The sequence below is a fragment of the Ochotona curzoniae genome, unplaced genomic scaffold (assembly GCF_017591425.1).
Source record: "Ochotona curzoniae isolate NIBS_2020 unplaced genomic scaffold, NIBS_Ocur_1.0 contig_3332, whole genome shotgun sequence".
In the NCBI taxonomy this organism is placed as follows: Eukaryota; Metazoa; Chordata; class Mammalia; order Lagomorpha; family Ochotonidae; genus Ochotona; species Ochotona curzoniae.
The window spans coordinates 4929897-4942091 of NW_024465816.1; the positions used below are offsets into that span (position 1 = coordinate 4929897).

At 46.7% G+C, this 12195-nt stretch overlaps 1 protein-coding gene and 1 long non-coding RNA gene across 4 annotated transcripts in view; one reads left to right on the forward strand and one right to left on the reverse strand.

Annotated features, from left to right (window-relative positions):
- PAN3 (poly(A) specific ribonuclease subunit PAN3) overlaps positions 1-8619 on the reverse strand; it is a 129646-nt gene extending 121027 nt beyond the window's left edge. For all 3 annotated transcript variants that reach the window (XR_005883836.1, XM_040979851.1, XM_040979850.1), the window contains exon 1: positions 7826-8619. Coding sequence is in view for 2 of the 3 variants with exons in the window: in XM_040979851.1 (XP_040835785.1) it covers positions 7826-8321 (496 nt within the window). In the remaining variant the exon portion in view is untranslated. The remainder of the gene's footprint in view (positions 1-7825) is intronic.
- Positions 8620-10796: 2177 nt separating this feature from the next.
- LOC121156248 lies at positions 10797-11818 on the forward strand. Its single transcript, XR_005883837.1, has 2 exons — positions 10797-11073; positions 11187-11818. It is a non-coding gene; the product is annotated as an uncharacterized LOC121156248 (long non-coding RNA).
- Positions 11819-12195: the final 377 nt, after the last annotated feature.

Below are 12195 nucleotides of genomic sequence, written 5' to 3' on the forward strand. Positions count from 1 at the left end.
CCAATAAATAAATAAATCTTAAAAAAAAAATTAAATAACATAGCAAAGACTGAATATACTGCGAAGCTGTGAAGGCATAATTTCAGTATGATACATTTGATCAGACCAAGCAAAGTTTACACTTGTCAATACTGTAGAAACATGGACTTCAAAGTAAAACAAATGCAATCATGTGATTATAAAGCCTCTCAAAGCTTACTATGTGACCTTGAAAAATCAGTCAGATTCTGATATAATGAGCATTAAATGTCATGGAAAAGCATTATTCATGTCTGCATATAGTGAAGTGACCATATGTTGCATATTATTCCTTTGGAGAAAAACATAGCTTATCAATTTGTTGAGATTTATGTCTCTAGAACCATACTCCTTGGTGATTTCAGTTAGCTTCAGATTTTTAAAATTTTATTTTTAATCAGAAAAAAATATAAGAGACGAGACAGGGAGAGAATGGAGAGATCCTCCATCTGCACTCCCCAAATGGCTGCAGAGACCAGAGCTGAGCCAGTCCAACGCAGAGAACCAGAAGCTTCTGGGTCTCCCACATGGACGCAGAATGCCTGAGAACTGTAGTCATCCTGCACTGCTTTCCTAGCCCCTAAGCCTAGAGACCAGGATCAGAAGTAGAATGCTGGGACATGAACTGGGACCCTTACGAGATACTACCGCCACAGAGGAGAATTCATTTACTGTGCCACTACGCAGGTTCTGTGACCTTTTAACATACTATGAAATTACTGGGCCCAGCACGGTAGCCTAGCAGCTAAAAGTCCTCACCTGGAATGCACAGGGATGCCATAAGGGTTCTAATCCCAGTGGCCCTGCTTTCCATCCAGCTCCCTGCTTGTGGCCTGGGAAAGGAGACAAGGACATCCCAAAGCCTTAGGACCCTGCACCCTTAAGGGAAACCCAGAAGAGGCTCTGGGCTCCTGACTTCGGATTGGTGCAGCTCCAGCTGTTGCTGTCAGTTAGGGAGTGAATCATCGGGCAGATGATCTTCCTCTCTTTCTCTTCTCTCTGTATATCTGACTTTGCAATAAAAATAAATAAATCTTAAAAAAAAAAAGAATGTTTGCACTAACACTGCAAAACATGCTTTAAAAAAAAAACATATTATAAAATTACTGAAGCTCTATTTTTATCATCTGACTTGCTTTGCCTATTAACACGTAAGGGCCACAAAAGAAGTGATCGTCTAGTTTTCCCACAAGTGTATTCTAACAAGCCTAGGGACAACATCTTACACAATGTTTGTTAATTAAATGAAAAAATGGAGGCAGACGCCCTGGGATAGGAACCTATGCCTCCCAGCTGCTCCGAGTGCTCGGAACCCTTAACCCATATGGAAGACCCCAGGAAACTCCTGGCCCCTGGCTTCAGACTGCCTGTTGTAACCATCCGGGGAATCAATCAGTAGAGGAACATCTCTGTCTCTTCCTCTAACTCTGCCTTTTAAATAAACAAATCTTTATTTTAAAAATGACAAAAGATATACCTAGACAGAATTTCAAAGATTTCTGCACCAAAGCAATTTTTCATCCCATTTTTTCATAAACTACGTAAAATACTCTATACAATTTGATTTAAGATCAGCAACATTAAAATAATTTTGAGTGATTAGCAAAAATAACAAAATTGAATCAAATGATTATATATGAAATTCTTTCATTGATTTTCTTCAACTCCAATATGCACGCTTTGATATTTCTCAATGGAGCTTAGGATATGTAGATCAAAAGAGCAGTGGGTAGGGGCCAGCACCATGGTTACAGTGGGGTAAGCTCCCACCCCCGCAGTGACAACATGCCAAATGGACACTGGTTCAGTGTCCCTGAGAACATGCCCTGAGAACAGCTCCCTGAGAACATGCATGAGAAATGAGAAGAGAATGGCCCAGGTCTGGTCTTTGGGGCCCTGGATTCACATGGGAAAACCAGATGAAGCTTCCGGCTCCTACCTTAGGATCGGTTCAGCTCTGGCTATCGCAGCCACTTACAGTGAACCAGGGAATGATAGGTCTTTCTCTCCTTTTCTTCTCTTTTTTTAAATAAAAATAAAATAAAGCTTTAAAAAAAAAAAGTGTAGCAGGCAGACAGTGTGGAACAGCAAGTCAAGCTGCCATTTGGGGCATTTACATTTCATATAAGTGTTGATTTGAATCCTGACTACTCCACTTGAGACTCAACTCCCAGCCAATGCACTAGGAAGGCAGGAGACTATGGCCTAAGTACTGCAGCAACCACCACATAAGTGGGAGACTAGACTGGAGCTCCTGGTTCCCGATTTCAGTCTGGCCCAGCCTCAAATGCTGCAGTCACTTACGAAGTGAAACAGACATCTTTCTCTGTCTCTTCTCTGTGATGCTACCTTTCAAATAATTATTTTTAAAAAATGCAGGACAACATGACAGACTATTAAATAATAGTATTCTTATATTATATACACAAATGAAATTCCCTGGTGACTAGTGTACTAGACTCTTTACAAACGACTGAGCTATTATTTCACAAAAGACATGATTTACGCAAATAGCTCCAGATAGGGAACCACTGTGAAAAAACGGTCTTGTTGGGCAATTATATTCTTTTCAGCCAAATACCTGTAAAATATACAATTCTCTTAGGTGCTGTCTGAACCAGATTATTGACTCTCCAAGTTCCTTAATATATATACATATTTGTGCAAAATTATATGTCACTACTGATAATGCAGGAGACGTAACAACTTGGTTCACTCCCCAAATGGCTGCCTAGGCAAGAGTTGAGCTGGGCTGAAGCTGGGAGCCAGGAGCTTCTTCTGGGTCTCCCCCATGGGTGCATTTACAATGGAAAGACCAAATAAAATCTAAATACTCTTTATAAACTATCTGATTAAATAAGCACACAGTCAAGTACTAAGAAATCATGAAAAATAGGGTAGATTTCTACATGGGACTGTAACATATATCAAATAACTTGATTTCATGGGAAAATTCGAAGTACAGTAGGATTTCATGTGTGAGAGGTAGTAAAATACAAATGTATGAATAATATATAGGAAAAAATGAATGGCTTCAAAATAATTCAGGAGGGTTGTCATTTTGAGATAGATCAAGGTAATGAGCGGAGAGGAAGACTATTCTCTTTTGGATTATTTGAATGTTTAATTTATTCATATAGTATTATTAGTTCCAAAAACAAAAAATATTCCCATTTTCTAAAGTGAAAATATTGTCAAAGACACAATTAAAAATAAGCCTTAGGAACAACATTTTTACAAAGAAAAACAAGAGAAATGTGTAAAAATGATTGAAACAGTGAAAACTTAAGGGAAAACGAGCTCTCTCTACATGCTAATTAACTCAGCCAGGGTTTTGAGAACATGTTCTATTATATGTTCTATTATATTGCTAAGCGATGGGGTCTCTGTCCTGTCCTTTTTTATTTACTTTCATCTTACCCAATGGCTCTCTTGGCAACTGACCCCAACAGCCAGGGCTGCCGGCTGCGGTTTGTGTCAGGACTCCAAACATGCTGGAGCCATCGTCAGCTGCTTCACAGGGCCAGACGCAGAAGAGCCAGGATTCAACCAATACTCAGGTAAGGGGTGCAAGCAGCTTAACCCACCGCATCAAAGCCTGTTCCATCTCTGTTTATCTATTTGCTCGTTTATTTATTTAAAAGACAGACTTGGGAATAGCCAGAGATCATTCATCTGCTGGCTGATTCTCCCAAACAGCCACACTGCAGATCAAAGAAGGCCAGAAACTCCATCCGGATCTCCCACACGGATGGCAGTGACCCAAGAACATGGGCCATCATCTGTTACTTTCCCAACCATATTAGCAGGGAGCCGGAAGAGTAGACAAGACTTGAAGCAGGCAGTCTGCAACAGGATGCAGACGTGGCAAGTCACCATACCTGCAATGCTGCTCCCCCACCTTTCCATTTTTCCCCCCAAAAAGTCAGATATAAAAAGAGGAGCAGAGACAGAAAGGAAGCTCTTCCATCCATTGATTCTCCTACCAAGCAGCCACAACAGCCAGAGCTACACCGATCCAAAGCCAGGAGCCCAGAGCCTCTTCCAGATCTCCGATGCAGGTACAGGGTCTCAAGGCTTTGGGCCGTCCTCGACTGCTTTCCCATGCCACAAGCAGGGAGCTGGATGGGAAGCAGGGCCACCAGGACTAGAACCAGTGCCCATACGGGATCCCAGTGCCCGCAAGTGAGGACTTTAGCCTCCAGGCTACCGCACTCGAGGGTCCCCCATCTCCATATTTAAGATGAGAAAACTTGAGACTTGAAACTAAAAATTTTGACTAGTATAGAGCTAGGTGAACTTAAGTGAACTAAGATTTCACTTAAGATAAATCTTATTCTAAAACCTTCACTGCTAAGTTAATAGAACTGAAAAAAGTGTATTTTGGGAAAACAATAAGCTTATTAGGTTTCAAATAAATACACATAAAATACAAATAGTGGCAAAATAAACATCTTAACTGCTAAGAATCGAATGCCTTATTGATTAAAACCGTTTTGAAACTTTAGCTGTCAGAAAATATTATATCACTAAAATGTTAATCAGCAACTCAATTTAGCAATGAAGCAGCAAAAATTCCACCAAAAATATAAAATCTCCAAAACTTAAATGTTTTTTTCTAAGTAAACTCTTTCCATAATAATAACCTTGACTGCCAGAACGTATCTACTACCACACTGCCAGTTCAACAGCACACGTGGGAGGGAAGAACAGTTTGGGAGACAGGCATTGGAACTCCCCTCCCGGCTCCATGTCCTGAGCCATTTCCATTTCCGGACCCTTCTGCACCCATTCTGCCACAATGCTGCTCAGTCACCCCAGCCCTGCTCAAGCAGGCTCAGGTGCAGCCGAAACCACCACTCCAGAAGGCACAGGAGAGGTGCCTCACTGGTGTCAATGGTTCCTTATAGGTCATTAATGGTAAAGGCACCTAGATTCCAAAAAATGTCAAGTACGGACTGCAAAGGCAAAGCTAGCACCGAGCCCCTACTAGATCAATGCCCAGTCCAACTGCAGGAACAGGGCTACCACACTGACAGTATCCTTCCCCGGGTAATACCAAGTGGAGATGTGGGAGTGGCACAGCCCTAGAGTTCACCGAAATGTTCACCAGCATCCAACTCCAGCCTGAGACTCCAACTGTCTTGGCACTGGCGCCAGTAAAGCCATGAATGTGTGGGGCCTTCCACACAACACTCCCCCACCCAGGGTCTGCCCAGCATGCTAGAGGACTCTGGCGTGTATAACACCATATTCTGCTAATAAGGCCCACAGCTGAAGAGGAATTTGTTTCAGGATAAATCTTGCCTTGAGTGTCACTCATCCCTGAATTACATGAGACTCTGGACTTGTATCAATGCTGTCATGAGGTAAGATTCGGGGGACCGACCACTGGGATAGAATATACCGTGCAGTGTGAGAAACATGAATTCTGGAGACCAGCATTAAGTTGCTAGAAACTTCCTACTCAGGACAGCAGCATTTGACGGGTGCAGTCCAGATGAAGAGGTGACCAGCCAGGAAGAGCCTGCCCTCCTGGACGGATTACCATGCTCACGGTAGATGTGAGTTAGCTGGCTGCAGAGTGGCTGTATCAGAAGGACTTTTCAGCCCCCTCTGCTCTCTCTCCTGCTCTCATCCTTCCTCGATGGGCTAATGGATAACACCTTAATAATGGATTTCCCAGCCTCCAAATCAGTAAGATTTCCTTTAAAATTCCCATTCTTTGGCATTCTGTTTTAGCAACATAAAATGAACTAAACCTTCAATGAAAAATCAAAAACACACATGCACGCAGGTGCAACATAATAACAAAGGAAAAAGACATTAAGATGCCAAAGACAAACAAAATACTTCCACAGGCATCCAGCTTATCACAGCACACCAGCTGAAGAAACACTGCAGTCTTACATTTCAAAAAAGAGACAAAAGTAAAAGCAAAATAATAAAACTACCCCAGTAATACTACAGTTCAGGTGTGCTATTAGTAACGTTTAGACTTCTCAAACAGCAGTACTTCTTAGCATGTGCTGTCTACATTAACTGCTTCACACTCTCAATAGATCGAGCCTGTCTCTAAAAAACAGTGTAAAACGGTAAAAGAAAGTGGACTAAGAGTGAAATCATCAGGCAGAAAAAAGCGCAAGAGGCCACCAGGTCTTTCCTGATTCCTGAGCTCAACTCCATTTGACACTCACTGACAAGGACAATTGGATCTCCCTCACAGGTCAAAGCCCAGGTGTGACTGGGAGAACACCTGGAAGCCCCCACAGAACCACGAGCCTAGAGCCAGTCGACCGCCTGCACCTGACCACGGCAGGGTAACTGCCACAAGCTGCAAACAGGAAAATCAGCTACTTAACCAGGAAACTGTTACACAGAATTACATTTTCTAATGCCTTTTTTTATTTTTTTTTTTTGCATCAACGACCTGAAAACAAGCCCCATCACATTCTTCTCCTGTGTCGAGGACACAGCCTTGTGTCATGGCTAGTATCTTCCTCCCACCTAAGTGCGTGCTGACCCCTCTACACGCGTGTACATCCTCCTACCTTTCAAGTCCCAACTCTTTAACGTTTATTAGAAAATCCTAGAATTATCACACAGTTAATCAAACACCAGCATTTTTTAAAATGCCTCTTTCAGGTAGGTAACAACACTACATAGTTTCACTGCTTACTAATTCGACAGCACATCTGAGCTCAAAATCACCCATCCAGCTTAAGTTTAAAATACAAAGTTGCTGCTCAAGAGTGATAAAATTTCACCAGTAAAGTAACCACTTTTTACAAGACATCTGAAGTTACAAATTAATTTTCTTAACATTCCAGCTTCACCAAATACATCTGCGGGGGGGGGGGGGACCTAGGGAACTAAAAAAAGGAAAAACTTGACACCTACTCTTACTGTTTCCTTCAGGGCAACATTTCCTGCAGTACCTAGGTTACACTTGGAATTGCAAGCTTCGCGAACTAAAAAGTCGCCAATCAATAAATAGTAACAAACGAAAAAGTCAAAGCTAGCAATAGCCCTGGCTCCCGAGCACACAGCACGATTGCCTTCCAGGCACCACGCTAAGAGACAGCTTCCACGAACCTGCAGAGGACTGCTACTGACAGCAAACTTCTCGGAGCGTGCAGAAAACTGGGGTTGAAATGCGAGCGTTGGGAAATGCCTACGCTAAACTCTTGATTAAACCTGAGCACGCTACGACGCGGTGGCCCCTTCCCTGCTAATCCTTAGAAAGCGTTTCCTGCCTGGGAAAGTTTGCTCTTTCCAGCCACTCCAGGAAGCCTCAAGCCCGCCCTTCACCTCCCGCCCCGTGCCCACACACACCAACACACCCACCAGGGAACCTCAACACCCGGCACACGCCACTCCACACGGGCACGCACCACACATGTGCCTCCAGACCCAGCCCCTTTCCACACCCCCCGGAAACGACACCCCCCTTTCTCACACTCTGCACGCCACAGCCCATCCCCCTTCCTCCCCGCCCCCACTCCCGTCACCCCCAGTCCACCCACCCACCCACCCACGTTCCCAGGCACCCAGCCTCCCCTCGGCTCCCCGAACTCGCCCGAGGCAAGTGGGGAGGGCAAGCAGGAAGAAGGAAGGAAGGAAGGTTTCAGGCCCGGCCTAGGCCGCCTCCGGAGGTGAGGGGTGGTGGTGGAGGCGAACCCGCCGAGCGGCGCGGCCTCATCCGGCCCCAGGCCTGCCCTCCGCCGCCGCCGCCGCCCCGAGGCCAGGGAGGAAGGCCCCTCCGCGAAACCACCCCCCTGCACCCCCGTTACCCTGTCGTACTTACTGGCCAGCCGGGGTCCCTCGAGTCCTCCGCTGCTGCCTCCCGCGCCGCCGGCGGCTCCCGCGCCCGGGCCGCCCAGCTCCGGCTTCTTGGGCCCCGGGGGCGGCGGCCCGGCACCCCCAGTCCCCGGCACCGGTCCGGACGGAAAGCCGGCCACGGGCGCGCCCGCCAGAGCCAAGGGGACGCTGTTGCTATGGAGGCCGAGGCCCGGGGCGGCCCCGGCGGCGCTCGGGTCCTCATGCAGGAACTGACACTCCTCCCCGTAGAAGCAAGTCTTATCCTTGGCATAGTAGCGGCAGTACTTGAGCTTCACGGCGGCCGCCGCCGCCGCCGCTGCCGCTGCCGCCGCCGCCACCCCGCCGGGGACGCCCCCGGGCCCCAGCGGCGGGGCCACGGCCGCCGCCGCCGCCGCCAGCGAGGAGGAAGAGGAGGAGGACGAGGAGGAGGCGGCGGCGGCGGCGGCGGCCGAGGGGGGCGGGAGGCCGCCGCCACTGTTCATGGCAACGCCGCCGCCACCATAGACCGGGGAGGGAAGGAAGCCGCGGCTGCCGGGGCCCGAGCGACGCCGGGCCGGGTGGGTCTGTCCCGCTGCGGGAGCCGGAGCCGCCCGGGGAGCCCGGGGGAGGGGGAGGGGAGGGAGGAGGGGACGGGAGGGGGAGAGTTGGGATTCTCTCACTCACTCTCTCTCTCTCCCTCTCTCTCGCTCTCCCTCTCTCTTCTCTCTCGTTCTCTTGTCTTAAAGGGGCCGCGCGGGACGCCGGGGCGGGCCCTAGGCGGGGGGGACTCGGAGGGCGCGGGGGAAGGAAGCGGGAGCGGCGGCGGGCGGCCGGAGAGGGCGGCGGGGCTGGTTTATTTTTAAATTCTGCCTCCACTCGTTCTCTCGCGCTCTGGTTCCTCCGAGTTGTTTATGCCATTTTCCTCTTCCTGAGACGGCCGGCGCCCGACGCGCGTGCGCGCCGCGGTGGCTTGTGGGTAGCGGCCGCGCGTGGGGAAGCCCGGCCGGGCGTCGGACCCCCGGGGCATCCGCGAGGCGGCGGTTGGACGGGCGGGTCGGAAGCCCCGGGGCTCGCCGGGCGGGACCACCCCGTACCTGCTGGCTATCTTTTTTTTTTTTTCTTTCCTTGTAAAACCAGGTGTAACTTTTTCAATTGGAAATGACGACAAGCCGCCGGTCCTGTAGAGTGGGCCGTTGGGGGGAGGAGGGACGGCCTCTGCGGGCCACTGGCTCTCTCTTTTCCATTTGTTTCCTCCATTCTCTCTTTTTTTTTTTTTTTTTTTACTCCCTACCTTGCGAAGGTTGGGAGAACTACAGGGCTGATTACCTTCGTTTTTTGGGCCCTTTGTCAGAAACCTGAGCCAAAAACAAAACAAAACAAAAAAGTGGATTTGGACCAACCCCCTGCTCGGCGCGGCACCTGTTTCCTCTGTAGTCCTGTGGCTAAAGGCCCTGGGTGAATCATGAGCAAAAATAAGATGCCATTTGGGGCGGCACGGGAAGGTGTTCTTTATAAATCTGTGAGATTGTTTTTCTCCCATCCGCTTGATGCTTTGAAATTCACTTTCAAAGGGTGATTTCCCGCCCCCCGCCGTCGCTGATGTTTTTGCTGTACTGCATTTTCACCGAAGGGAAGATGGGGCGGGGAAGGAGGCCTCAGGGATTTTAAAGCATTACAATAAAGGGAACTTTTTACCACTTTTAGTTTTTCTCCTTAAGGCAGCAGCTGTTTGTTGGCAGTATGTCACAGGAAATGACAGAAAGTTCCGGAGTTACTACACCGCACAGGGGGAGCGATGCCTGCTTAGTGAAGGACCGGTAAGCCAGGTGCTGTTCCTTAGCAGCGTTGGGAAATAGCAACGTTGTCTCGCGTGTTTCTCTGGAAAAGTAGTTTCACTGATTTCATTATTGGGCAGATATTTATCGAGGGCCCTCCAGTGTGGCGAAAGCTCTGTGAGAAGCTAGAGAAGCAAAAAAGCGAGTAAAACGGCAGCCTTGGTTGAGTTGAGTGGCTCACCTTCTGCTGGGGACGCTATAAAATGCCCAGGGCGGATGTTAAAAGACTTAACTGGGGAAAGTTGGTGCCTTGGGGAGGCGGGGAGAAATGTCATTGAATTCAGCCCTTTGAAACCAAGCGAGTTTGCACTTAGCAGCCTTGGGACTCTTGGCAAGTTACTTCCCTTCGCTGTGCCTCACCTACCCAACAAATTCAGGAGTGCCTGCTAAACAACGTGTAAACCACCCACAGGTGTAAGATGCCCGTGCCCAACCACAGGTGTAAGATGCCTGTGCCCAGACTTGAAAGTAGTGCTGTTAGAGTAATCCGTCGCAGAACTTTATTCATTCGCATAGAAGATACAATGAAGTATGCATCTCTATTCCCAAATAAAAGACGGACTACCAGTGAAAATGATAAATACACCTTCCATCGTCTATACCTACAGTGTCATGATAGACTTAAATAACAATGATGGACTTGTGACTGTTGCTGAAGGACTGTGTGTTTTCTCTGTGTGTATGTGTGTGTATAGGACTATACATATATATATGTAGGGGAAATTAGTGGGGAGAGGGGGAATGCAGAGGGTGGGAGAGGAAATCCCTGAGCCTATGGAACTCTATCATGAAAAATTTTTTTAAAATACTTTAAAAAGAAGGACCCGGCACCGTGGCCTAGCGGTTCAAAGTCCTTACCTCGAACACGCCAGGATCCCATATGGGCGCCAGTTCTTATCCCAGCAGCTCCACTTCCCTTCCCATCACTGCTTGTGGCTTGGGAGAGCAGTCAAGGATGGCCCAAAGTCTTGGGACCCTGCACCCGTGCAGGAGACCTAGAGAAAGTTCCTGGCTCCTAGCTTTGGATCAGCACAGCACTGGTCATTGCGATCATCAGGCATCAGGCATCTTCCTCTCTGTCTCTCCTATTCTCTGTATATCTGACTTTGTAATTAAAATAAATCTTTAAAAAAATTTTTTAGAAATACTTTAAAAACATTCTAGACAAATCATCTTGTACAGAAAGACTCAAGAATAGTAAGGAATTGAGCAGAGACAATGGGAGTCCTTTGAAGGCCAAGATAAATGATTGGGCCTTTTCCTTAAGGCACTTGGAAGTCATGGGTTTTTTTAAAGTAATGTCAAATAATGACATTCAGATTCCACTTCAGGGAAAAAAGCAGCAGCATGTTGACCATTGTAGGAACCCTGGGAATTAAGTAGAGAAGACAGACCATTGTTTTTCCTAAGAACAGACTGGGTAAGTTCTACAGTTCCACAAAATTACACGTCCGGAGTCCTAATTACAAAACCTGTGCTCTGTTACACACGTTGCCATTTTTAACTGAGCCTGTGTCTTCTGTGTCTTGGCAGGAAACTGGTGTTTGTATTGAGACAATAAGGATTGAGTGAATTCATGCCAGATTATGCATATCATTCAAATCCTTGAATATCTGTGCTGTGAAGCAAGCAAGTTATGTACCAGACTCTAACATGCAAAAATGTTTGCGATACAACCCTTCTTCACAGTTTACTGAAAATCATAAGGAAGCCCTGCAGAAATGAAGTAAATCATCCCACAGTACCAAATTTCACAGGTTTTTGTCAAATTCTTTTAAACCAGAAAGAAAAAAAAAACCAAAAGGTGTTACAGTTAGATGAACCAGAAAGAAAAAAAAAAAAACAAAAGGTATTACAGTTAGATGATTTTGGATTCTTTCATTAATTGTAATCCAAATGCGAATAAAACTAGCTTAGGATGTCCTGGACAGTTACCAAAGGGTGTTGATACTGTCAAAATACTCTTGACTGTCCTGCTTTTGGATTCTGCCGCAAGTCTGTTTCTGCAAGAATTTTACGTACTGCCAAGATGAAGAAATAACACCCCTCCGCGGACTTAGCCAACTTGTAGGGATGTGCGGAGGCAGTCAGGACACAGGACGCAGTCAGTGACAGCTGAGAATTGGTAGATCTCATCTGGAAAAATAAACATGCCAGTAAACTTACTATGGACAACAGTATGACTCCCCATGAAACTGACAGACACAGGACACACACTTGGATACATGATGGCTAACGCACTCTCCTCCAACTCCAAAAGCAAATTACCAAAGTGTTTTCAAAATACTTCATTGCCTTTCAAAATACTATTCCACTTGGCAAATAAATCCCGAGAGTAACAATAGGTTTTGTGTCTAGCATACTCGACTCAATAAAAATCTTAAAAGCATAGGTGGCAGACAAACTAGATTCTGGAAACTACAGGAATGGTTAAATTAAGTGGACTCTTCAGTTTTGAATACCCAGTAGATGTTAATAATAGTAGCCATTAAACTTTTCAGTGTTTATGACATATATCTTTCATGTTTAATATACAAAATTG